General features: G+C 36.8%; 1 protein-coding gene across 8 annotated transcripts in view; it reads right to left on the minus strand.

Moving 5' to 3' along the window:
• LOC106876256 (centlein-like) overlaps nucleotides 1–24,672 on the minus strand; it is a 364,862-nt gene that overhangs the window by 246,129 nt on the left and 94,061 nt on the right. For all 8 annotated transcript variants that reach the window (XM_089346011.1, XM_014924756.3, XM_014924749.3 and 5 more), the window contains one exon: nucleotides 7,763–7,887. In XM_089346011.1, coding sequence (XP_089202137.1) covers nucleotides 7,763–7,887 — 125 coding nt within the window. The remainder of the gene's footprint in view (nucleotides 1–7,762; nucleotides 7,888–24,672) is intronic.

The following is a 24,672-nucleotide window of genomic DNA, read 5'->3' on the forward strand; positions in this document are numbered from 1 at the left end:
AGTTTCTAGCAAGTTCAATGATCATGTTAAGACTTCATGCTACATATAAAAACGGTAGTTTGGTACGAGTTCTTCACTGTAAACAACAATACAACAAAGTTTATTTGTTAGTAGTTCTGAGTTCAATTTGTCTTGTGAGGAAAGCTATCTGCAAGAATACAGTGCCTTCTCCAGGAGGAGATTTCTCTTGCAACTTAGTACTATAGATGTTGGAATGAAACATCTCTCCTGTAGATTCCTGTGGTCAGAAAAATATTAGCTGTAGCAAAACTGTATATGTGATCTTTTCTGCATAATCATAGACAGAAAGAATTATCTCAAAGGTGAGGAGAGGATAATGATAACCATCCATTCATTTCATATCTCCTCCATCCAGAATTGGCATAGCAGCACTTTAGGTCCCTGGGCAAATCAACACACTGGGTCATAGAGTATTTACCTATTGACAGTAAGCCACAGCATACATAGTTCAGCATTGGGTCCTTAGACTCTTGAGGTGCCTGGGCAAATAATTACACTGACCATTATAGTATTTACTGACAGCAAGCCACAGTGTACATAGATTGTGGGCCCCAGGCAAATCTGGGCCCTATAGTATTTATTTATTTATTGACTACAAACCACAACATACAAAGATCAGAATTGGGCTCCCTAGTCTCATGAGGTGCCTGGGCAAAAAATTACACTGACCATTATAGTAGTGACAGAAAACCACAGTATACAGAGAGTGTGGGCCCCGGGCAAATCAATACACTGGGCCCTATAATATTTATTTATTGACAGCAAACCACAGCATAAAAAGATCAGAACTGAGCTCCCTAGACTCATGCGGTGACCGGGCACTGAACATGACAGTATTTATTTATTGACAGCAAGTCACAGTATACCTAGACTGAGGACCCCAGGCAAATCAGTACACTGGGTCCTGTAGTATTAATTTATTGACAACAAGCCACAACACACATAGATCAGAATTGGGCCCCTAGTCTCTTGAGAACCTGGGCAAATAATTGCAGTGAGCATATAGTATTTATTTATTGACAGCAAGCTACAGCATACACAGGTCAGAATTGGGCCCTTAGACCCATGGGGCACCTGGGTAACTGTCCAGTGTGCTCCTCCCACTAATCCTTGGTGGGTCATGAGTGTAGAGTCTTCAGGCATCTCTTTCATAGGGTCCTATTGAAAGTAACTATCATTAATCTTTCCTGGTGGATTCCCAAGTGATAACTGGCATAAATCCTCACCTATAACCAGCTTCATCATAACCTGCTTTACAGTGAATTGGCAGAAGGCAAGAACACATAAGGCAGGCAGAAAAATAGCACTTCAAAAATACACTCAAAGCCTCATTGAAGTCCTTTCAAATCAACCCTGACACCCAGGAAATGCAAGCACAGGACTGCCCTGCCCAGCGTAGCTGCACCAATAGAGGTACCATCTCCTATGAACAGAATAGGATTGCAGTGGCACAAAGAAAATGTGAGTCCAGAGCCAACCCCTTGCCTTCATTCCCAGCAGACCACCAGTGCCTGACCTGTGGCAGAACATTCTAAGCATGCATTGGCACCATCATCCATTTTCTCCCATGTCATATTCGGGTCATTGTTGATAGCAATGGACAAACGTTATATATTATTATATTACTCTGCTTTCATGGAGCTGTCACATGAGAGCAAATAGCCAGATTATTGTTTCCATCCCAATCACTGCCACTTATTAAATGGATATATACCATCACCTTTAGTTCATGTGAAGAGAATCATTACCTATATATGTTATCCATTGTTGGCTTCCTGTATAACAAAAGAAGTAAGACTGTGCTGGGCTTCAGTTACACTTTGATAATCTTGTGCACACAGCTGCAGGTTTTTGACTTGTCAAGAGATAACTACAGCAAAAAAAGACCCTTTGCAAGAACCAAAGTGAGTTGCTATAATTTGCTACTAGATGTTGTATGTATGTATGTGTGTGTGTGTGTATGTGCATACATATATATATACACACAGAAGTGAGCTTTATATTAGTTAAAATATGTTTGTGACATATTTCAACTTTTAAAGACAAAATTCACTACAGTTACCATGGCAAAAGAATTCCCTCTCATAGTGAAAAGTGTGAAAACACTATATCTGCCCAATGTTACCTGCTTGTCAAATTCCCATTGTCAATGGTAAGTATCAAAGAGAGTTAACTCTGGGTAGATTGAAAGTAGTAGCTTTAACTAAGACATGGTCAACAACATTGATTGAGTTGCACTGCCATGTCAAAAGAATTTCAGCAATATCAGCACCAAGCAGTGTTTAGGCATAAGTAACCTTTATGCTAATTAAAATATGTTTGCAACATAATTCAATTTCTAAAGGCAAATTCACTGCAATTAGGGTGGAGGAAAATGGATCAATGGATGACCTGACAGACAAAGACACACACACACACAATTTATCTCTCATAGTAAAAGATGTAAAAATACCATATATTTGCCCAGTGGTACAACTTGCCAGATACCCAGATGCAGCGTTTCTAGCTCTTTAGCCATTATCAACAGGAAATACTGAAGAGAAGTAATTCTGGACAGGTTTAAACCAGTAAGTTTAACTAAAACACAACTCAGTCAATGTTGTTGACAGAGCGGGTGGGTTGGTAGGTGGGTGAGTAGGTAGGTGGGTAGGTAAAGACAGACAGAAGATATTGTTAAACAGATGCCTATATAAATAAATACATCGTGAAATAACAAACTTCTAGACATGCTTGGTTTTCAAGTGTCATATGTTTGTACATCTACCTATGTCTTTTGTTATACCTGTTCATAATTGTGTTACTGAGTTTTTTATGTTTATATGTGTATTCTTTTTATATCAACTAGATTTTTACGATTAATACATCCAAGTGTGTACTTATGCCTCTTTCACCAATATGTTCTCTCATTTTTAATATCTATCTATTGTGTTAAATATTTGTTTATTTATTTTAACAGAAATCACTGTAATTTCCAAAAGCTGTGAATTATCGGTAATTTTATACTTTACTATGTCACCTATGAATATCACTTCTGTGTACATGCAAAAATGGACAAACTTGTGATTGCTGATTTCTGTCAGCTGTTTGAATATGGGAACAGATATATATATATATATATATATATATATATATATATATTAGTGTCATACAAACACATATGAAAGAGTGAATTCACACATCTGGACACCAACTGACTTGTAATACTACACATGCACAAGGAAACTGATGCATATTACATTGCAAGTGTGTGTGTGTGTGTGTGTGTGTGTGAATGTGTGTGAGAGAGAGAGAGTGTGTGTGTGTGTGTGTGTGTGTGTGTGTGTGTGTGTGTGTGTGTGTGTGTGTGTGTGTGTGTGTGTGCGCGTATATATATATACACACACACACACATGGATAGATAGATAGATAGATAGATAAACAGACAGACAGATACAGATGGATGGATGGATGAATTGACAGACAGAAAAATAAATATACAGGCACACACACATGTAGAGAGAGAGAGAAAACAGCAATGACAAGGTTTCCAATGAGGAAAATTATGACATTGCTTTTGAAATATGGGTGTTGAAACTAATGTTAACCATGTTATTTTAGCATGCATTCTATGGCTGCATGCCCATTCTGACACCAAAAAGTTTAATTCAATGTTAAATTGGTTTTATATATAACATGATATAAAACAAATATTACATATATTCCTTCATTTGTTTCAGTCATTTAACTGTGGCCATGCTGGAGCACCACTTTTACTCAAACAAATCAACCTTAGGACTTATTCTTTGTAAGCCTAGTACTTATTCTATTCTTCTCTTGCCGAACCGCTAAGTTATGGGGATGTAAACACACCAACATCAGTTGTCAAGCAATGGTGGGGGGACAAACACAGACACACAAACATATACATATATATACGATGGGCTTCTTTCAGTTTCCATCAACCACATCCACTCACAAGGTTTTGGTTGGCCTAAGACTATAGTGGAATACACTTGCCCTAGGTGCCACGCAGTGGGACTGAATTCGGAACCATGTGGTTGGTTAGCAAGCTATTTACCACACAGCCACTCCTGTGCGCATATGCAGAAGGCTTGTGGTTTAGTGGTTAGGGTATTTGGCTTACAATCGCGAGGTCATGAGTTCAATTCTCAGCAACACATTGTGTCCTTGAGCAAGTCATTTATTTTGCACTATGCCAGTCCACTCAGCTGGCAAAAATGAGTACTACCTGTACTTCAAAGCATCAGTCTTGTCACATTCTGTGTCACACTGAATTTTCTTGGGAACTGCATTAAGGGGACACGTCTGTAGGGTACTCAGCCACGTGCACATTAGTTTGATTGATCGTATGAACTGGAAGACTCATCGTCATAACTGATGGAGTGCCACAGTGTGATTGTATGCATGTGTATGCGCGTATGTATTTGTGTGTACAACATAGAAGCTTTTTTATCAAATCCTTCCACCATAATAATACCACCACCAAAACCACCCTAACTCTAACCCTAACCCTAACCACCACCACCACCACCAACAACAACGACGACGACGACGACACCACCACCACCACCACCACCAACAACACATTTTTCCCTCAGTATTTATATATATCTTAGTTTGAGATATGTGTATAAAAGTGTACACTACATGCAAATAAAGGAAAACATAGTCCAGATAACGACAGTTTATACATATATATAAAAATATATATCTGTATACACACATATATATACATATATATATAAAAATATACATCTGTATGTATGTGTGCATGTTTTGTGAGTGTACACACACACACACACATATATATATATATATATATATATATATATATATATATATATATATAAATATATACATACATACATGTGTGTGTATGTGCATATATATATATATATATATATATATATACATACATGTGTGTGTATGTGCATATATAAATATATATATAGATATGCACATACATACATACATATATGTGTGTGTATGTGTATATATATATATATATATATATATATATATATATATATATATATATGCAAAAGAAACAAGCATGTTCATTACATAAATAAAAGAAATGTTTATTCTAATTGATTATGGTGTTTTTTAACACATGAACTTACATATCACATTTATGGAGCTGGCAAGAAAGCAAACAGCAATACAAAAAACAAAATTAAAAATCAAATATATATATATATATATATATATATATATAAAAATACAATCATACATACATATATATATATATATATATAAAATTGCAAATGTATATTGTAAAATAATCCATCAAAGAATAGATAGAAATGTACAGTGAGCAAAAGTGTAAGGTTTCCAAGATTATACGAGACTATTGAATCACGGTTTTGAAGGTGATAAGTAAAAGTAAGGACGTAACATCAGTCAAAGAATATTCAATACTGCCAGTTTAAAGCCAAAGCCAGACACGAATACACACAAACACAAAATGCATGCAGTGTTTAAAATAAGTGAGGCCAAGCTTAGTAAGTAAACACAGGAGTGCTTTTGACTTGGAAGAAAGGGTGCCAGGGTGTGTGTGTGTTGATTTTGGATAAGTCACAACAAGTGTGTCAGATTCCTTCGCACCTCTCTGTTGACAACTTTGTATTGATTGCACTAACAGTTACAGTAAAACTTGCTTCTTCAATTAGACGCGTTTATCACAGCTTATCATGAGTCGTCATTACACTTTAGCTCACTCACACTATCTTTCTCAACTTCATATTCTTTTTCACACATGCAAGCACGCACATACGTGAATGTGTATATGAAATCATAAGCACAAAAATGCATTGGTGCATAGAGACATACATATACACACATCTGATATAGTATGATGTTGATTAAAACTTATGAACACAAAACTTTACATTTCTCTCACACCAAACCTATCAAATAAAAAAAAAGGAAAACATGTATACAAGCCAATGAAGGAGTCCTTATGTGGTTTTCTCAACATGCTAAAAATGACAAGTGAATCTCCTTCAAATCACATCTTGCAGTCTTAGAAAAGAACACATTTGATAATGTAGTCTTAGGCTACCAGTACATAAGTAAAAGGTGTGACTGTCATGGCTGACCTACAGTTAAAGAAACCAACAACAACAACAACAGCAACAACAAAAAAAAAAAACATCTAAAAACAGAAATAAAAATATATTAAAGAATAATGAAATAATAATGACATCTTTTGACTTGGCACAAGTCTGGATTCTGTGAGAAAGTACACAGATTTCTAGACGAAGCTCCAGTACATTACTGGTATCTATTTTATGAACACTGTGTAAATTAAAAGGATAGTCAATCCTGACAAGATTATGGGGTCAACAAGTAATAATAATCATCATGATGACCAGCACCATCATTTACTGCCCTTTTTTTCCATGCTGGCTTGGGTTGGACAGTTCGATGAGAACAGACAAGCGAAAGGGTTCTGTGAGGTTCTATGTCTGCTTTGGCATGGTTTCTACAATTGGATGTCATTCCTAATGCCAAACACTTAACAGACTGGGTGTTTTTACATGGCACCAGTATAGGATTTGAATTCAAAATATAAAGTGCTGAGAGAAATGTGACAAAGCATTGCATCGTATACAAGAATGATTTTGCCAGATGATGATGATGATGATTATGATGATTATGGCCCTTTCTGCTATAGGCATAAGGTCAGGGATTTTGTGGGAGGAGGTTAGTCAGTTATATCAATCCCAGAGCTCAACTGGTATTTGTTATATCGAGTCTGAAAAGACAAAAGGCAAACCAGATCCTGGTGGAATTTGAACTCAAAGCATTAAGATGGACAGGGTTGCCAAGTGTGCTAATGATTCTGCCAGCTCTCTGAGAAGAAGGAGGAGGAGGAGGGGAAGAAGAAGAAGAATAGCCATTTATGTATCATACAAATACATCATTGAAAGGCAAATTTACTGAGGTGTTTATCAGGGGGTAGTATTCCCTATGCAAGTGCTATGTCTAAAAAAAAAATAATATGTGTATATCAAGAGACAGATGTTGTTCTAGCAGCAGTAAATGAGAACATTAGATGCATTTCTGCTTCACTGAGCATTATCAATAATATGTACTCACTGTCAACATGCTTAGATGAAATCCACCTCCATAGATGTATACATATCTGTGTTGATGGAAATTTAAACACAGTACATCCATAGAAGATGCTATCTCCAGACAAATAATTCAGTAAATTTTGCCTATCACAATGTATTTACATTAATCCTTTTGATACCAAACCATCTGAGACTGCCAGAACCAGGAAGGCATGGGATGGGTTGGTGAAATGTATTTTTGGATGTTGAGTCTGATGGAGGAGATGACGAGTGACAGAGACTTCTGGTGAATTGTTGTGCTTGAAAAGATATGTCAAGCTAAGTAAAATCGTGGACAATGCCAGTGACATGCGAAAGCAATCGTGCCAGTGATATGTGAAAGGCAATCGTGCTAGTGTCACATAAAAGACAAGTACTCTCGGTGGAGTGGTTAGTGTTAGGAAGGGCATCCAGTCGTAGAAGCCATGCCAAATCAGACTGGAATCTGGTGCAGCTCTTCAGCTTACCAACCTTGGTTAAATTGTCCAACCCATGCCAGCATGGACAACAGACATTATATAATGATGATGATGATGAAACAAGCATCATATTTGACCGAATAATCTGAATACTAAAGAATTAAACGATGATGATGATGTGTTGGAAGCTGGGTTACTTACCATTCTGAATTTGTGTCATCAATATTCTTCAGCTGCTCTTTTAAGCTGCTATAGTTCTCCTGAAGTGCTCGGAACCTTTCCAAACGTCTGTTATGACTGGATCTTAGCTCATTTAATTCTTCCTCCTGAAAGAGATGCAAAGTTCCAGAGTGAACAGAATCACCAAAACATTAAGAATATGAATAAATGCTGTTTTACTTGATCTATCATTATTCAGCCAGGCAGCTATTCACAATATGAGTTAATGCATTATTCAATTTCCTTTACTGGAGTTAACAAATGCTGGTGTTCTTGCCAGGAACTTCCAGGATGATTTTTTGTTTCCCTCCTTCTGTCACCATACTCTCTTTCATACACTGTCTTTGGCATGTCACACTGAGAATATGCTCTGCTACCTCCTGCAATTTATTCTTTCTTAAGCTTTGAACTACAACTCTCTCACAATGATAAATTGTTCCACTCACCAACCATAACTTCTACTAACACCAAACTTAAAGTCATTACTTTCTTTCTCAATCTATTCATTTCTCATATTGTAACTTCTCTCAACACCTATTCTTTTTCTTTTGATGATGGAAGCTTTTTCACCTTGTAGACTACAAAGCAACCTGTGAATTGGTTGACAAACTGAGCAGAGACAACAAAACGGAAAAGACTTGCTCAGACTAAAAGTCTAACAAAGTGCAAAACAACCTCTGTATGTGCTGGTGCCACTAAAAATGTACCCAGGAGATTCTGCAAAAGTGTTGGTGTTAGGAAGGGCATCCAACTATAGGAGCTGATGACAGGTTGGATCTTGTCAAACTGTCCAACTCATGCCAGCATGGAAAGCAGGTGTAAAATGATCACACACACACACACACACAAATACATGTGCTCACATACATGTATGCATGCACGCACACACACACTAATGAGGGACGATCAAATGAAAATCGGAACATCGAATACAATCACCTTGTAGTAATTAGTCCAATTTACATCTCTTTAAGCCAAGGTAGATTTAGCTATTCGTCCCACACACATTCAATAGAGTAAATACTAGGTAATGTAGTGGGTTCAAAATAATCAACTAAAACCCTTGAAAGTGATGCTGCAAAGAATGGTATCAGTAAAAGAATAAAAGAATTTGTCTTATCATCTGTTAACCCTTTATCATTTAAACTGGTCATATCTGGCCCAAATATTGTACATGTTTTATGTTCAACCTAGCCATATCTGGCCTCTCACATCTACCTTTCAATGACATTTTAAAAATAAGCAATCATATCATCGAAATCTCAAGGTTACAAGATAATACATGATTAATTGAAAACAATGTGGATAAATAAGCATTACATTGACAAAGTAATCTGAATGCTAAAGAGTTAATCTCACTATTGATAAATCTTGGTATTGATCTAAAACAGATTGATTATTGTGTTGGTGAGTAAACTTTTGGATAAAAATACTATTGCTTCTTTTATTCTTTTACTTGTTTCAGTCGTTTGACAACAGCCATGATGGAACACCACCTTACAGGGTTCTAGTCAAAGAAATCAACCCTAGGACTTATTCTTTGTAAGCCTAGTACTTATTCTATCAGTCTCTTTTGCTGAACTGCTAAGTTACGGGGATGTAAACACACAAGCACTGGTTATCAAGCAGTGGGTGGTCGAGACAGGCACAGACACAAAGACACACACACACACACACACACACAGCAATATTAAATCTCTGAGCAAGAAGTAAACAGTAGCATCAAGGAATCGTGAAGCATATTTGCCACCTAAATGTGGCGGTCCCATATCCCATAGAGAATGATGCTACTGTTGTTTATTGCCCCAAGAGATGTCCTCCTGGGGCTATAAACAACAGTAGCATCGTCCTCTATGGGACCACCACATTTAGGTGGAAAATATATTTCACAATATATATATATATATATATATATATATACGCATACACATGATGGGCTTCCTTCAGTTTCCATCTACCAAATTCACTCAAGAGGCTTTGGTTGGCCTGGGGCTATAGTAGAAGACACTTGCCCAAGGTGCCACACAGTGGGACTGAACCCAGAACTATGAATACATCAACTATTTGTTTTGAGTAATGTCTTACAGAAATAGAAAAGTCTAAGTCAATTTTTCCAACGTGTCAATTAGGAGGTGGGAGTGGGGGTGGGGGAAGAATATCTACTAAGCTGAAAGGCAGGTATCTTCCTAACATCAAAGAAAAAGAGAGCTGAACCCCCCCCCCCCCCAAAAAAAAAACCCTCAATGTAAATACTAAATCATATGAATTATCCAAATTTACGGAATCCTGCAACCCATTGAGGACATTGAAACTAAAAATAGAAAATGAAAATATAAATGAACAAAAGTAAAAAACATTGCAAAAAAAAGAAAACGATTTTGTGTCAAGAGACAATTTTATATACCTGAAATGTTCCATAGTAAAATCAAAATGCTCCCGTCATCATCATTGTCATCAAAGATAAATAAATAGATTTTTGGCCAAAGGAAATCTGCTAAAATGTCTTTTTTTATTATTATTATTATTATTATTCTTGTTTTTGTTATTTTGATTCACTTTCTCGGTATATATATTTTTTCTTTTTCTCTTTTGCTGTTTCTAACCCCTAATAGCTGTCCAACAGAAAGCAAGTGAAGACATGGAAAGATCTACGATCAAAGACCATTTCCTAGTGAGAAGTCTATCAAGTGAAAAAAAAAAAAAAAAACAGAAGCAAAAAAAAAAAAAAAGATAATGAAGAAGTAAAAGTGATAAATAAAGAACTGTGTAAATTTCCAAGGAACCTTAGTGTAGCAGTAAATGGGTTCAAGTGGAAGAATATTAACAAAGAATTATTGTCATGTGACCGGCCAAGAGCCACAATCTTCCGACATTGCTGGGCAAACTCCACTTAGGGAAAGCGATTGAAAACATAAACAAAAAATTAAAAGAGGTGGGTAAGGGGAAAAAAACAAACAAAACAAAAAAAAGTATAACATGGAAAATGCAAAGAGAAAATAAAAAGCAAAAAAAAGGGGGAGAGGAAAAAAAGGAAAGGACCTGAAAGAAGAAAGCCCCCCCCCCCACCGACGGAACAGAATAAATAAAAAGAAATAGAATCGAAAGACAATGAAAGGTTTCAGACAATTGAAACAAGATTTGATGGTGTTATTTAGTACGAGGAAGTGAGACATGTCATATAATGACAAATGACGAAGTGCATGGAGAAACAAGAGTTCAGGTGTTAGTGTGTGTCTATGTGTGTCTCTGTGTGTGTGTGTGTGTAGATGTTGGCATCAGTGAGCATGAGTGTGTGTGTGCGTGAATAACAACAATCACATAACTACACTTGTCTCTATTTTAGCAAGGATGACGGCGGCGGCAGCAGCAATGGTGGCAGTGGTGGTGGTGGGAGGGAGGAGGGGGGGAAATCGCCCAGATCTTAATGTCACTTAAAAGTGTTTGCTAGAAAACAAAATGATACACAGATGTCAAAAGAAGAGCATGTGTGTGGGTGAGTGCATGGGTGTGGGGTGGCAGTCGAGGTGGGGGTGGGGGTGGGGGGTGATTCTGCAGCAGCTGCTGCTCGTTGTCATTGTTGTTGTTGTTTATTTGCCGTTACATTATATTTCCTCTTGCATATTAACAGAACGATCAACTTCAATATTTTCACGGTATTAGGTTCCTGTTTAGAAATGATAACTGCAAAAAGATACAAGCTGTGACAGCTCCTGTCAAATGGCTTGAACAGAGAATGAGAGAGAGGGAGAGGATGCAAAAAAATAAGGGGGAAAATTCTCACTCCCCAATGAAGTGGAGAAGCTGAAGAAATTTAGAATAGTGGTGCTTATTTGTGTGTTTTTTTTATTTTATTTAATTTTTATTTTTTGCATGCCTTTCCAATTTTACTTTTTCTTTGCCTAACTGTCCATTGAGTACTGGATGGAAAGGAGAGAATGTATGGAGGTTTAAACCAATAGGTAATAAAACAAAGCACATGACAATTTGCCACTGAGAAGACAACAATGAAGAAGAATTAGACATATTGCTGTATCCCCCCCCCCACCGCCGCACCCACTACCAACTACTCTGCTTCCTGCCTTGCTTCGCTCACCTTACTGCTTGTTGTGTCAAATGTTTTGTGTTTTCTTCACTGAGCAATCTTTGCACTCAAGATTAGAGGAGGAGGAGGAGGAGAAAAAGAAGAAGAAAAAGAAGACACTGGATGATGCAAATGAAAAGTTACGAGGAAATGTATAAAAAGACAGATGAAATAATGAAATACAAAGACAAACTGTGACATCTAGCGATCGAGGAGAGAACTTTGATGCATTCTTCTACAAGAACATCACTTTGGAAATTAGAAAAAAAGGAAAAAAAAAAAAAATTGTTAATAATAGAATAAAAAGAAAAAAAAAATGTAAAATTAAAAAAAAAAATACAAAATAAATATTTTTTTCTTACTTATTTGACTTTTTTTTTATATTTTACCCAATATGCCATCATGCTCACTTTCAGAATTCATACTAGTCAGTTAACATGTGATCTTATGTACATATTATGGGATGGCGTTAAGTGAACAGCCACTATCAATTTTAGCTGCAACTTGTTTTTTTTTTTTCTTCATCAACTGACACTTTCATTTGCATTTGGAGAGATCAAAAGGTATCTACTAATTCATCCAATATTTTCTACTTACCAATGTGGGAGTCCCTATACATTGCCTGTCACTGAACCTGCTAGAAATAGCTGCAATATCTCCCTTAAATCGCACCCTGATGTTTTAATATCGGAAAGGTATCTCAGATAGTGTCATCCTAGATACACTATGTTGGATGGAAAGTACTGGGAGTCAATTCATTTGACTAAAATTCTTCAATGTGGTGCCCCAGCATGGCCACAAGTAAAAGACAAAGGATAAATAGAAGTTGCATGGAAAGCAATCTCCAAGACCATTCATTCCAGGAAGTAAACAATCTGTCATCTGACCTGGCCCTGTTTAAAAGTATCATCTGCTTCAAGGGTCACATGATGAGATTTGACCCCTGGGATCTGCTTAATGGCACTTTAATCACTTGGTTTTTCTACCTTGTTGGACAGATGGAGACTATGAATTTGTAGTTTCAAATACTTTAGTATTGTCGCACCTGACTGACTCTGATGAATTAGAATTAGGATCAAAGGTGTCACTGTTTTGACTTTCCTGTTTTTGGTACACAGCCACTTCTCTTGGTTCCTCTCCCTCTCTTAGCTGAGACATACTGCCTTGCAAGCTACTTGGCAACTCTGTGGGTACTGGTGCTATTTAAAAAGAACACCTATGCTGGTGCCACATGAAAAGTACCTGTGCCAGTGCCATGTAAAAAGCACTCGGTACACTCAGCAAAGTGGTCGGTGTAAGGAAGGGCATCTAGCTGTAAAAACCATGCCACAACAGATGACTGGAGCCTGGTTCAGCCTTCCAGCCCCTCTCAAACTGTCCAACTCATGCCAGCATGGAAAACAGATGTTAAGTGATAATGATGATGATAGTGTATCTTTGACTTGGACTGTGGCCACACTGGGGCACTGTCTAGATAGGGTTAGTCAAACAAATCAATCCTACCAGTTATTTTTTAAGCCTTGTACTTATTTTATTAGTCTCTTTGACTGAACTAAGTTACAGGGATGAAAACAAACCAACACTAGTTGCCAAGCAGCAGAGAGGGGGACAAACATACCCACATGCACATTGCTTATGTCGAAATGAAATATATATATATCATCATCATCATCGTTTAACGTCCGCTTTCCATGCTAGCATGGCTTGGACGATTTGACTGAGGACTGGTGAACCAGATGGCTACACCAGGCTCCAATCTGATTTGACAGAGTTTCTACAGCTGGATGCCCTTCCTAACACCAACCACTCAGAAAGTGTAGTGGGTGCTTTTACGTGCCACCGGCACGAAGGCCAGTGAGGAGGTACTGGCAACGGCCACGCTCGAAATGGTGTATTTTTTATTTATTTATATATATATATATATATATACATACACACACACAACAGGCTTCTACACAGTTTCCTTCTACCAAATTTACTCACAAGGAACTACTTGCCCCAGGGCTATAGTAGAAGACATTTGCCCAAGGTGCCACGCAGTGGGACTGAAACCAATACCACACGACTGCAAAATGAGCTTTTTAACCACACATCCATATCTACACCTATATTGTATCTAGAATTACATTAGGAAAAAAAAAACAAAAACAACAACTAAGCTTAAAGCTTAATCAGATGAGGAAGGACAGTATCCATGATTGTTTTTAGGGCCTCCGGAGACTGGTTAGATCAGATGTTCTCAACCAGAGTTCATGTAAGATTTTCTCATTAAAATTTATATTCAATATACTTCTACAATACACAAAATATTTTACCAAATTTTTATGCTGTTCCTATATTTAATTATAAATATACAATAGTTGTGAGGGCCCACCTGAATAAAACAGGGATTAAAAGGGTTCATAGGAAAAAAGTGGCTGAGAATCATTGGAAGCTACCCTGGATTGGAAGTCTGTTATTCACGCCAACAACACTTGAATCTCAGTTTAACTTCTAACTTTCATTTAACCCTTTTGATATCAACACATCTGAGACTGCTCCCGATTCCATGACACAAATTTTCCTCTTTAACCCTTTGGCAATAATATTATTCTGTCTAATGTAATACTTATTCGTGGATTATTTTTGTAGCTTTGAGATTTCGATGAGTTTTTAATCTTTGAAATGACACTGCAGGACAGCTGTGAAAGGCTGGATCTGGTCAGTTTGAACATAAGACAAATATGATATTAGGGCTGGATGTGGCCAGTTTAAGTGCCAAAATGTTAAAGTAATCTAAATTAAGACCTTTCACTGAAATTTCATGTTAATTTATGTTCCAAACATCAGCTTAATAATGACAATGTTATTTTAGTAAATTCATTCTTTATTATTTTCAAAATTAATTGAAAGGTAGAATATTTTTTTTTTTAAATGGTAACAAAGGATTAAATCATTTCATTTAAATCAAAGTATTGAGCAAACAATGAAATCTGAGAATTAGATTAAAATAGACTGTTTATCCTCAGGTCATGCTAAAAGCTCTGATTCTTCAGAAAAGCAATTATATAGAATTGAGGTACCCGATAAACTAGTTGTGAAACATGTTCAAAGAAATCCTTTTTTTACTTATGTGCTTTTGTAACGGCTTATGATTTGAAATTAACTAAAACTGAAAAGTTAGTTAATTTTTATTGCATCTAAGGTTGCTCTAACATTAAAATTAGATGTACAACAAAAAATATATCAAGTAATAGGTGCATGTGTGGGTGTGTGGTAAGAAGTTTGCTTCCCAACCATATGGTTCTGGGTTCAGTCCCACAGCATGGCACCTTGGGAATGTGTCTTTTGCTATAGCTTCAGGCTGACCAAATCCTTGCAAGTGGATTTGGTAGGTGGAAACTGAAAGAAGCCTGTAGTATATAATATATATATTTTCTTTTACTTTTCTTTTACGTTTCAGTCATTTGATTGTGGCCATGCTGGAACACCACCTTTAGTCGAGCAAATCGACCCCAGAGCTTATTCTTTGTAAGCCTAGTACTTATTCTATCGGTCTCTTTTTGCCGAACTGCTAAGTTACGGGGACGTAAACACACCAGTATCGGTTGTCAAGCGATGATGAGGGGACAAACACAAACACTCACACATATATATACATATACGACAGGCTTCTTCCAGTTTCCATCTACCAAATCCACTCTCAAGGCTTTGGTCAGCCCAAGGTTATAGTAGAAGACACTTGCCCAAGGTGCCACGCAGTGGTACTGAACCTGGGACCATGTGGTTGGTAAGCAAGCTACTTACCACACAGCCACTCCTGTGCCTATATATATATATATATATATATATTCCTTGTAACAGCCACTCCTGTGCCTATATATATATATATATATATATATTCCTTGTAACAGCCACTCCTGTGCCTATATATATATATATATATATATATATATATATATATATATATATATATATATATATATTCCTTGTAACAGCCACTCCTGTGTCTATATATATATATCCCTTGTAACTTAGTGGTTCGGCAAAAGAGACTGATATAATAAGTACCAGGCTTAAAAAGGTAAGTACTGGAATAATTTTGAGATTTTGATGATGTGTTTGTTTGTCTTTAGAATGACATTGTAGAGAAGGTGTGAAAAGCCAGATCTGGCCAGTTTGGGCATAAAACAAGTAAAATATTAGGGCTGGATATGGCCAGTTTAAATGTTAAAGTGATCTAAATTAAAACCTTCCATTGAAATTTCCTGTTAATTCCTGTTCCAAACAGCTTGATAATGACAAGGAATTGTCCCAGCATGGCCACAGTCTAATGACTGAAACAAGTTAAGGATAAAAGAGGAAATACTTTGAGCTAATTTCCTGACAGGCTATCAACAAGTTAAAAATTTAATGTTTCTTTTATCTTTTGTATCTTTTATGGATTGCGACCATGCTGGAGCACCACCTTGAAGAGTTTTATCAAATGTATCAACCTGAGTACATGTTCTTTAAGTCTTATTCTATCGGTCTCATTTGCCAAACCACTAAGATACAGGATGTAAACAAACCAACACTGGTTGGTGAGGGACAAACACATACATATACACATGTATACACACACACACACACACACACACACACACACACAATGGGCTTTTTTCAGTTTCTGTTTTGCAGTTACCAAAATCCACTCGCAAGGCTTAGGCCAACCCAAAGTTATAGTAGTTGACAGTTTCTCAAGGTGCCATGCAGTAGGACTGAACTCAAGACCATGTTGTTGGGAAGCAAACTTCTTACCGCACAGCCACACGTGCACCTAATATCAGGTTAAAAGAAACTCTATTTGTTTTGAGGGCAAAAATGATACCAAATTTAGTGTTTAGGTTATCTAGAGAAGTACAGTTTCTCGGCAAGACAGTTATGAGTACCCTGCTCAATAGATTAACAATTCATCGAAGTGATCTTATTAATATAGTAAAAGTAATGAGTTGTAAGGAAATTTATGGATCGCAGCCTTAGGCGAGACATTTAATCACCTTGTTTTATGCAATTTATCTGCTATATGCATATCATAATTAATTAGTTAAAGTTAGAAAGGATATCGATATATAGAAATAATTCTTCAGTATCAATTCATAAACAGTGTGGCTGATTACCTTGAGGTAATGGCACCAATTACCTCATTAATGTTCTTAGAAATGTCATAAATATCTTTTCTCCTATCTCTTTCTCCTATCTCTTTCTCCTTAGAAATCAAGCAAGTTCTAATTAATAAGAGTAAAGCAACTGACACTTAACCTGAAGAATTTCTAGATTTTTGAAAAACTTCTGACCATTCCACGATAAATCTTTTTCTTACTTATGTGCATTTTAGTTTTTTTTTTTTTTGTTTTTTAAATTGCGGATGTATAAACATGTGGAGGCACGTGGCTTAGTGGTTAGGGTGTCAGCATCATGATCGTAAGATTGTGGTTTCGATTCCTGGACCGGGTTACGTGTTGTGTTCTTGAGCAAAACACTTCATTTCATGTTGCTTCAGTCCACTCAGCTGGCAAAAATGAGTAACACTGCGATGGACTGGCGTCCCGTCCAGCTGTGGAACATATACGCCATTGAAACCGGGAAACCGGGCCCATGAGCCTGGCTCGGCTTTAAAAGGGCGCATTTATTTATTTACTATTTATGTATAAACATATGGAGCAGACAATTAAAAATCATGGATTACACTAAAAGTAAAGTTTTCTGAAACTAACCAGAAAAAAACCCCAAAACAATTGAAATTACGTTGTTGTGGAGTGTATTCTTTTATTCTTTTATATGTTTCAGCCCTAAGGCTGTGGCCATGCTGGGGCACCACATTTATTCCAGACGAGAAAGGGAGTTAGGGATCAAAGGCTAATCTGTTGTTTTATCAATTAGGTTTAAAAACATGAAAGTAACTGTATATGTTTATGTGCATGCATATGCATATATATATATATATACATACAACAAAACATTTTTACGTATAATTAAATTTCCAAATTTCTGTTGTGTTATACAATAACTCTGCAAATAAAATTTCCATAATTCTCAATTTAAATATATGTATTTTTTTGACTAAAATAAAGCAGCAACTGAGACTATATATGGATTGTAATAATGGAATATGTAGATGTGCCTCAAGAGGAAACAGCTCTTACTTAAATACTGTGTATATTAAATGATTATCTGTCACTTAATGTATGTGTGTGTGTTTTCTTTTTTTAAACCAAACACAACTCTCAATTTCAAGCATCCTAATTTTTCCAACTATTATCTACATGGATTACCATTGAACTTTAAAAGCTCAAAGACAATATAATGTATTGGTATTTTTATTTTTTCATATATTATTTTTTACTTTTTTGTAAAAAACATTTTCATTCTCCCTCTTCTTGAAAATTTGCCATGCAATGAAAGCCGGTTAGAAATCTATATTAAAATATGCTTTCAGTTTAGCATTCTGCCTTATTATTATTTTTCATTTTCCTATATATATGTATATATATATCATCATTATTAATGTCTGCCTTCCATGCTGGCATGGGCTGGACAGTTTGACAGGAGCTGAACAGGCATGAGCCAGTATCAGACTTCTATGTCTGTTTTGGCATGGTTTTTACAGCTGGATGCCCTTCCTAATAGCAGCCACCCGACAGAGTGGACAAAGTGTTTTTTACATGGCACAGGGCAGTTTTGGCATGGTTTTTACAGTTAGATGCCCTTCCAAATATATATGCTGTCTCCTCTCTACCTTCTCTACTGTTTCTTTTTGCAGCTAACACATATACACACAATGAAGGGAATGGAACTCGGCTGGAATGTCTAACAAGTGTCTCAATGTTCAAGTGACTAAACTACCAAGCTCATGTGAATCAGTGGTTGAATATTCTACACACTTAAAGCACCATTCAAGTGCTGGGCCTTACAGAGGCAATGACAGATGACCAAGACCCTTAGCAATACACAATGTTGTGTCGACCTGTCAAGCCATGTGAGACCGTAGTCATAGCTGATGCTGGTGTCAGATCAATGACACCCATGCTGGTGGCATGTAAAAATCATCTGCTACACTCTTGGAGTGGTTGGTGTTAGTAAGGGCATCCAGCCATAGAAACCTTGCCAGATCAGATTGGAACCTGGTGCAGCCCTGCTCACCACCACCCTGTTTACCAGTTTTCAGTCAAAACGTCCAACCCATGCCAGCATGGAAAGTGGATGTTAAACGATGATGATGATGATGTAATTAATTCTTTGATGGAATGGTATGATCCTGTGTGAGACGAGTGGACTTTTGAATTATGGATACAATTCATCTGATAAGCACAGCTTCCATCTCGCCAATTTCACTGTTAATCAGAGACAGTTTGCTTTAGATTATTTTGTGCAATCTGAAACTGCAAATGAATTAGTGCTAAGAAAAGGAAAGAAACTGATGTATTAGTATAATAAAGGTGAGTGACGATGCATGGCTCAGTGGTTAGAGCATTGGACTCACAGTCATGAGGTAGTGAGCTCGATACCCAGACTGGGCTGTGTGTTGTGTCCTTGAGCAAGACATTTTATTTCACATTGTTCCAGTTCACTCAGCTGTAGAAATGAGTTGCGAAGTCACTGGTGCCAAGCTGTATTGGTCTTTGCCTTTCCTTTGGACAACATCAGTGGCATGGAGAGGAAAGGCTGGTATGCACAGGCAACTGCTGGACTTCCATAAACAATCTTGCTTGGACTTATGCCTCAGAGGGGACTTTTCGAGGTGCAATCCCATAGTCATTCATGACCGAAGGGGATCTTTACCTTCTTATAACAACGGTACTGTAACAAGGATGGTAATAATTGATGATAAAAAAAAATATATATATATATATATATATATATATATATAGCAGCTGATTTGCCTGTGCTGGAAGTTGAGTTAAGCTTTTAGCATTCAAATTGCTCTGTCACATGTAATGGTTATATGTTCATACTGATTTGAATTAGTCATGCTTTACCTTATAGCTTTGAAATTTCAATGATGTGATTGTTTATTTTTAGAATGATATTGTACTGAGAGGTTTTAACATTTAGATGCCCTTCCACATATATATATATATATATATATATATATATATATATATATATATATATATATATATATGCTGTCTCCTCTCTACCTTCTCTATTATTACTACAATTGTTTCTTCTTGCAGCTAACACATATACACACATACAAGGGAATGGAACTCTGCTGGGATGTCTAACAACGAGAAGGTAGAGAGGAGACAGCACATATATATGGAAGGGCATCTAATTGTGAAAACCATCTCACTACAATATCATTCTAAAAATAAACTATCAAGTGTGAGAGGTTGGGTCCAGTCAGTTTGAAAATAAAAAAGAAGAGTGCCATTGTTATCAAGTGAACAATATTTTGGCATCTAGTGTACCTTCCATGGGTTAAAAAAATAAACTTGTCAATCTACTTCATTTTTGGTACAATCGAGGTAACTCCTCCAGAAGGTATACAGAAGCACTCTTCCTTTTTTTTTTGCTTGCTTCTGTATACCTTCTGGAGGAGTTTCCTCAATCCTATAAAATATTACCAAAAATGAATTAGATTGACAAGTTTATTTTTTGAACTTGTGGAAGGCACACTAGATGCCAAAATATTGTTCACTTGATAACAATGGCACTCTTCTTTTTTTGTTTCTGTATATCAGCTGGAGGAGTTACCTCAATCCTATAAAATACTACTACCACTACTACTATTACTACTACTACTAATAATAATAATAACGATGATGATAATGATGATAATAATAATAATAATAACAATAATAATGGTTTCAAATTTTGGCACAAGGCCAGCAACATTAGCGGGGGCACTAAGCCGATTACCTTGACCCCCAGTAATTAACTGGTACTTGTTTTATCGACCCTGAAAGGATGAAAGATAAAGTTGGCCTCAGGAAAATTTGAACTCAGAACATGAAGATGATCTAAATGGTGCTAAGCATTTTTCCTGGCATGCTAATGAATCTGTCAGCTCACTAATACTAATAATAATCCTTTCTATTAAAAGCACAAGGCCTGAAATTTTGTGGGAGAGGACCAGTTGTTTATATTGACTTCAGTGTTTCACTGGTACTTAATTTATCAACCCTGAAAGGCAAAGTTGACGCTGGTGAAATCTGAACTCAGATTGTTGATGGACGAAATGCCGCTGAGCATTTTGCCGAGTGTGCTAATTATTATGCCAGCTTGCTGCCATAATGATGATCGGAGACCCCCTTCGGTCACTAATGACCATGGGATTGCACCTAGAAAGTTACCTTCTGAGGCACAAGTCTGGGCAAGGTTGTTTATGGAAAGCCAGCAGTCGCCCATGCATACCAGCCTTCTCCCTCCATGCCACCGATGTTATCCAAGGGAAAGGCAAAAGCCGATACAGCTTGGCACCTGTGACATCACAACTCATTTCTATAGCTGAGTGAACTGGAGCAACGTGAAATAAAGTGTCTTGCTCAAGAACACAACAAGCAGCCCAGTCCGGGATTCAAACTCACAACCTCACGGCTGTAAGCTCGATGCTCTAACCACTGAGCCATGTGCCTTCACATAATGATGATGATGATAATAATAATAATAATAATAATGATAATAATAATAATACAAAGATCTGGAAATAGAGGTAACTCGAATGTGGAATCTAAAAACAGAAACAATTCCTATCATAGTAGGTGCCTTAGGTATAATAAAAAAATATTCAGACAAATACATAACAAAAACACCAGGACTTACAAATATATATAACATACAGAAAATTGCACTACTGGGCACTGCACACATCCTACGCAAAGCACTTTCAATACAGTAACCATAAGAGCATCACAGCAAACCACAGCACATACCCAAGGCACACAGAGCTGCGCTCGGTAGTGAAGTGAAAGCATGCTATAAGAATAAAAGTACTGAACAATAATAATAATAATAATAATAAAAATAATAAAGCCATAACTGAAGACAGCCGCAGAAAGAAGAAAGGCCTCAGTATGGCCTGGGTGGACTACCAAAAGGCTTTCGACAGTGTTCCCCACACGTGGATTCTGGAAACACTAGCCATAAACAAGGTGGCACCAATTATTATAAAATACATAAGGCACTCAATGAACAAATGGCAGACAGTGCTACAGCTCCAAACAAAAGAGGGACTTGTGAAAACGAAAGCCATCCCCATTAGAAGAGGAATATTCCAGGGAGACATGCTATCTCCACTCCTGTTCTGCCTGGCACTCACACCTTTAACTGAATTGCTAGATAGAACTGGATGCGGTTACAAATGCTACGGAAAAACAGTCAGCCACCTTTTATATATGGATGACCTAAAATTATATGCAAAAATGACAAAGAGCTAGAAACACTACTACAGACAGTACACGGCTTTACCAAAGAAATAGATATGAAATTTGGATTAGAAAAATATGCCAAAGCAACCCTGAAAAGAGGAAAATTAGTTAAAAGTAGCAATATAACACTAGATAAAGCCAATGAAATAAGAGAACTAGACGAAAGCCAACCATATAAATATTTAGGAGTCAATGAACTAGATAGGATACAACATACACAAATGAAAGAAAAAATAAAGAAAGAGTACTATAGACGAGTTAGATCAATACTAAAAACAGAGCTCAATGCTAAAAACAAGATAATGGGTATCAACACTTTAGCGGTCCCAGTTATAAGCTACAGCTACAACATCCTTAACTGGACACTAAACAAACTATCTAAAATAGACAGAAAAACAAGAAAAATAATGACAGGATATAGGATGCACCACCCAAAATCTGACATAGAAAGGCTATATATACAATGCACAGAAGGTGGCAGGGGTCTTATACAGCTGGAAAACTATTATAAAATAACCACCATAGGACTGCAAAAATACCTACTCCAGAAGCAAGGAAAATTAATACAAATAGCCACAAAACACGAGCAAAACAAAAAACTGTTTTCAGTATTTAAGGAAGCTGACAAATACAAACAAGAAATCAATCTACCTAACAAATACGAAGAAGAAGAAGAAGAAACAACAAAAGCTATAAAACAAATGAAATCCAAACTAAAACTAGAACAGCAACGGACCATGATATAACGATGGCAAGAAAAGCCCCTACATGGTAAATACTGGGCTAAACTAAATGCAAAAGAAATAGACAGAGAAAAATCCCAGCAATGGTTGAGAAGCTCAGGACTCAAAGCAGAGACTGAAGGATTTCTAATTGCTGCACAAGACCAAAGCCTCCCCACCAGAAATTACCAAAAACATATAATGAAAAAGAAACATAACAAGTAACTGTAGAATTTGTGGAGATGGACAAGAAACAATAAATCATATTATCTCTGGCTGCCCAGTCCTGGCTAAGAAAGAATATATTCACAGACACGACAGTGCTGGGACCTATATACACTGGAAGCTATGCCAACACTATGGAATAACAACAGAAAAAAGATGGTATAAACACACGCCAGAAAAGGTCACAGAAAACAAGAAAGCAACCATACTCTGGGATATGCCAATACACACAGATAGAGAAATTAAGGCAAATAGACCAGATATAGTTGTCAAAGATCATGAAGAAAAAAAATGCTTTCTAATTGATGTATCAATACCAGCAGATGACAACGTCTCTCTAAAAGAAATGGAAAAACTTTCAAAATACAAAGACCTGGAAATAGAGGTAACTCGAATGTGGAATCTAAAAACAGAAACAATTCCTATTATAATAGGTGCCTTAGGTATAATAAAAAAATATTCAGACAAATACATAACAAAAACACCAGGACTTACAAATATATATAACATACAGAAAATTGCACTACTGGGCACAGCACACATCCTACGCAAAACACTTTCAATACAGTAACCATAAGAGCACCACAGCAAACCACAGCACATACCCAAGGCGCACAGAGCTGCGCTCGGTAGTGAAGTGAAAGCACGTTATAAAAATAAAACTACTGAACAATAATAATAATAATAATTTATGAAGTTTGAGCCTATGAATTTCTTCTTTTGTCAGTTGGAGAATCACCAGGAAAGAAAACCTCTCTCCATTAATGGAGGAACCAACCTAATTTTGAATTATGTTAAACGTCTGAAACAACTGAAACGCTACACTAGGGGATCTGAACTGTCCAACTCAGAAGGAGTAACGGTGTCCGAGTCCTCTTCCCTGGTCCAGCAGTTATAATGAGTGCTATTTCTGGTACTGGAACATCGAAGTTACTCAAGACAAAAAAATGTACAAAAACGTCAAGTCCTCAGTCGTGATGACACTGGTTATTGACGTTAAAGCAAAGATTTTAGTGAAATAACAAACATTTTTGCGCATCGATGGTCATAGAGATATAGAAGCAACACCTACTACTCCCATCCAGTTTTGGCCCCCAAAAAACCTCAGAAAAATGTTGGCATTTTGAGTGAATTTGGCTGACATACACACATATATATATATATATATATGTAGGCGTGGCTGTATGCTAAAAAGCTTGCTTCTCAACTACATAGTTCTAGGTTCAGTTCCACAGTGTCTTCTACTATAGCCTCGAGCCGACAAAAGCCTTGTGAGTGGATTTGGTAAACATAACAAAAACACCAGGACTTACAAATATATATAACATACAGAAAATTGCACTACTGGGCACTGCACACATCCTACGCAAAACACTTTCAATACAGTAACCATAAGAGCATCACAGCAAACCACAGCACATACCCAAGGCACACACAGCTGCGCTTGGTAGTGAAGTGATAGCATGTTATAAA

This window comes from Octopus bimaculoides, chromosome 2, assembly GCF_046866305.1.
Source record: "Octopus bimaculoides isolate indiv1 chromosome 2, ASM4686630v1, whole genome shotgun sequence".
In the NCBI taxonomy this organism is placed as follows: domain Eukaryota; kingdom Metazoa; phylum Mollusca; class Cephalopoda; order Octopoda; family Octopodidae; genus Octopus; species Octopus bimaculoides.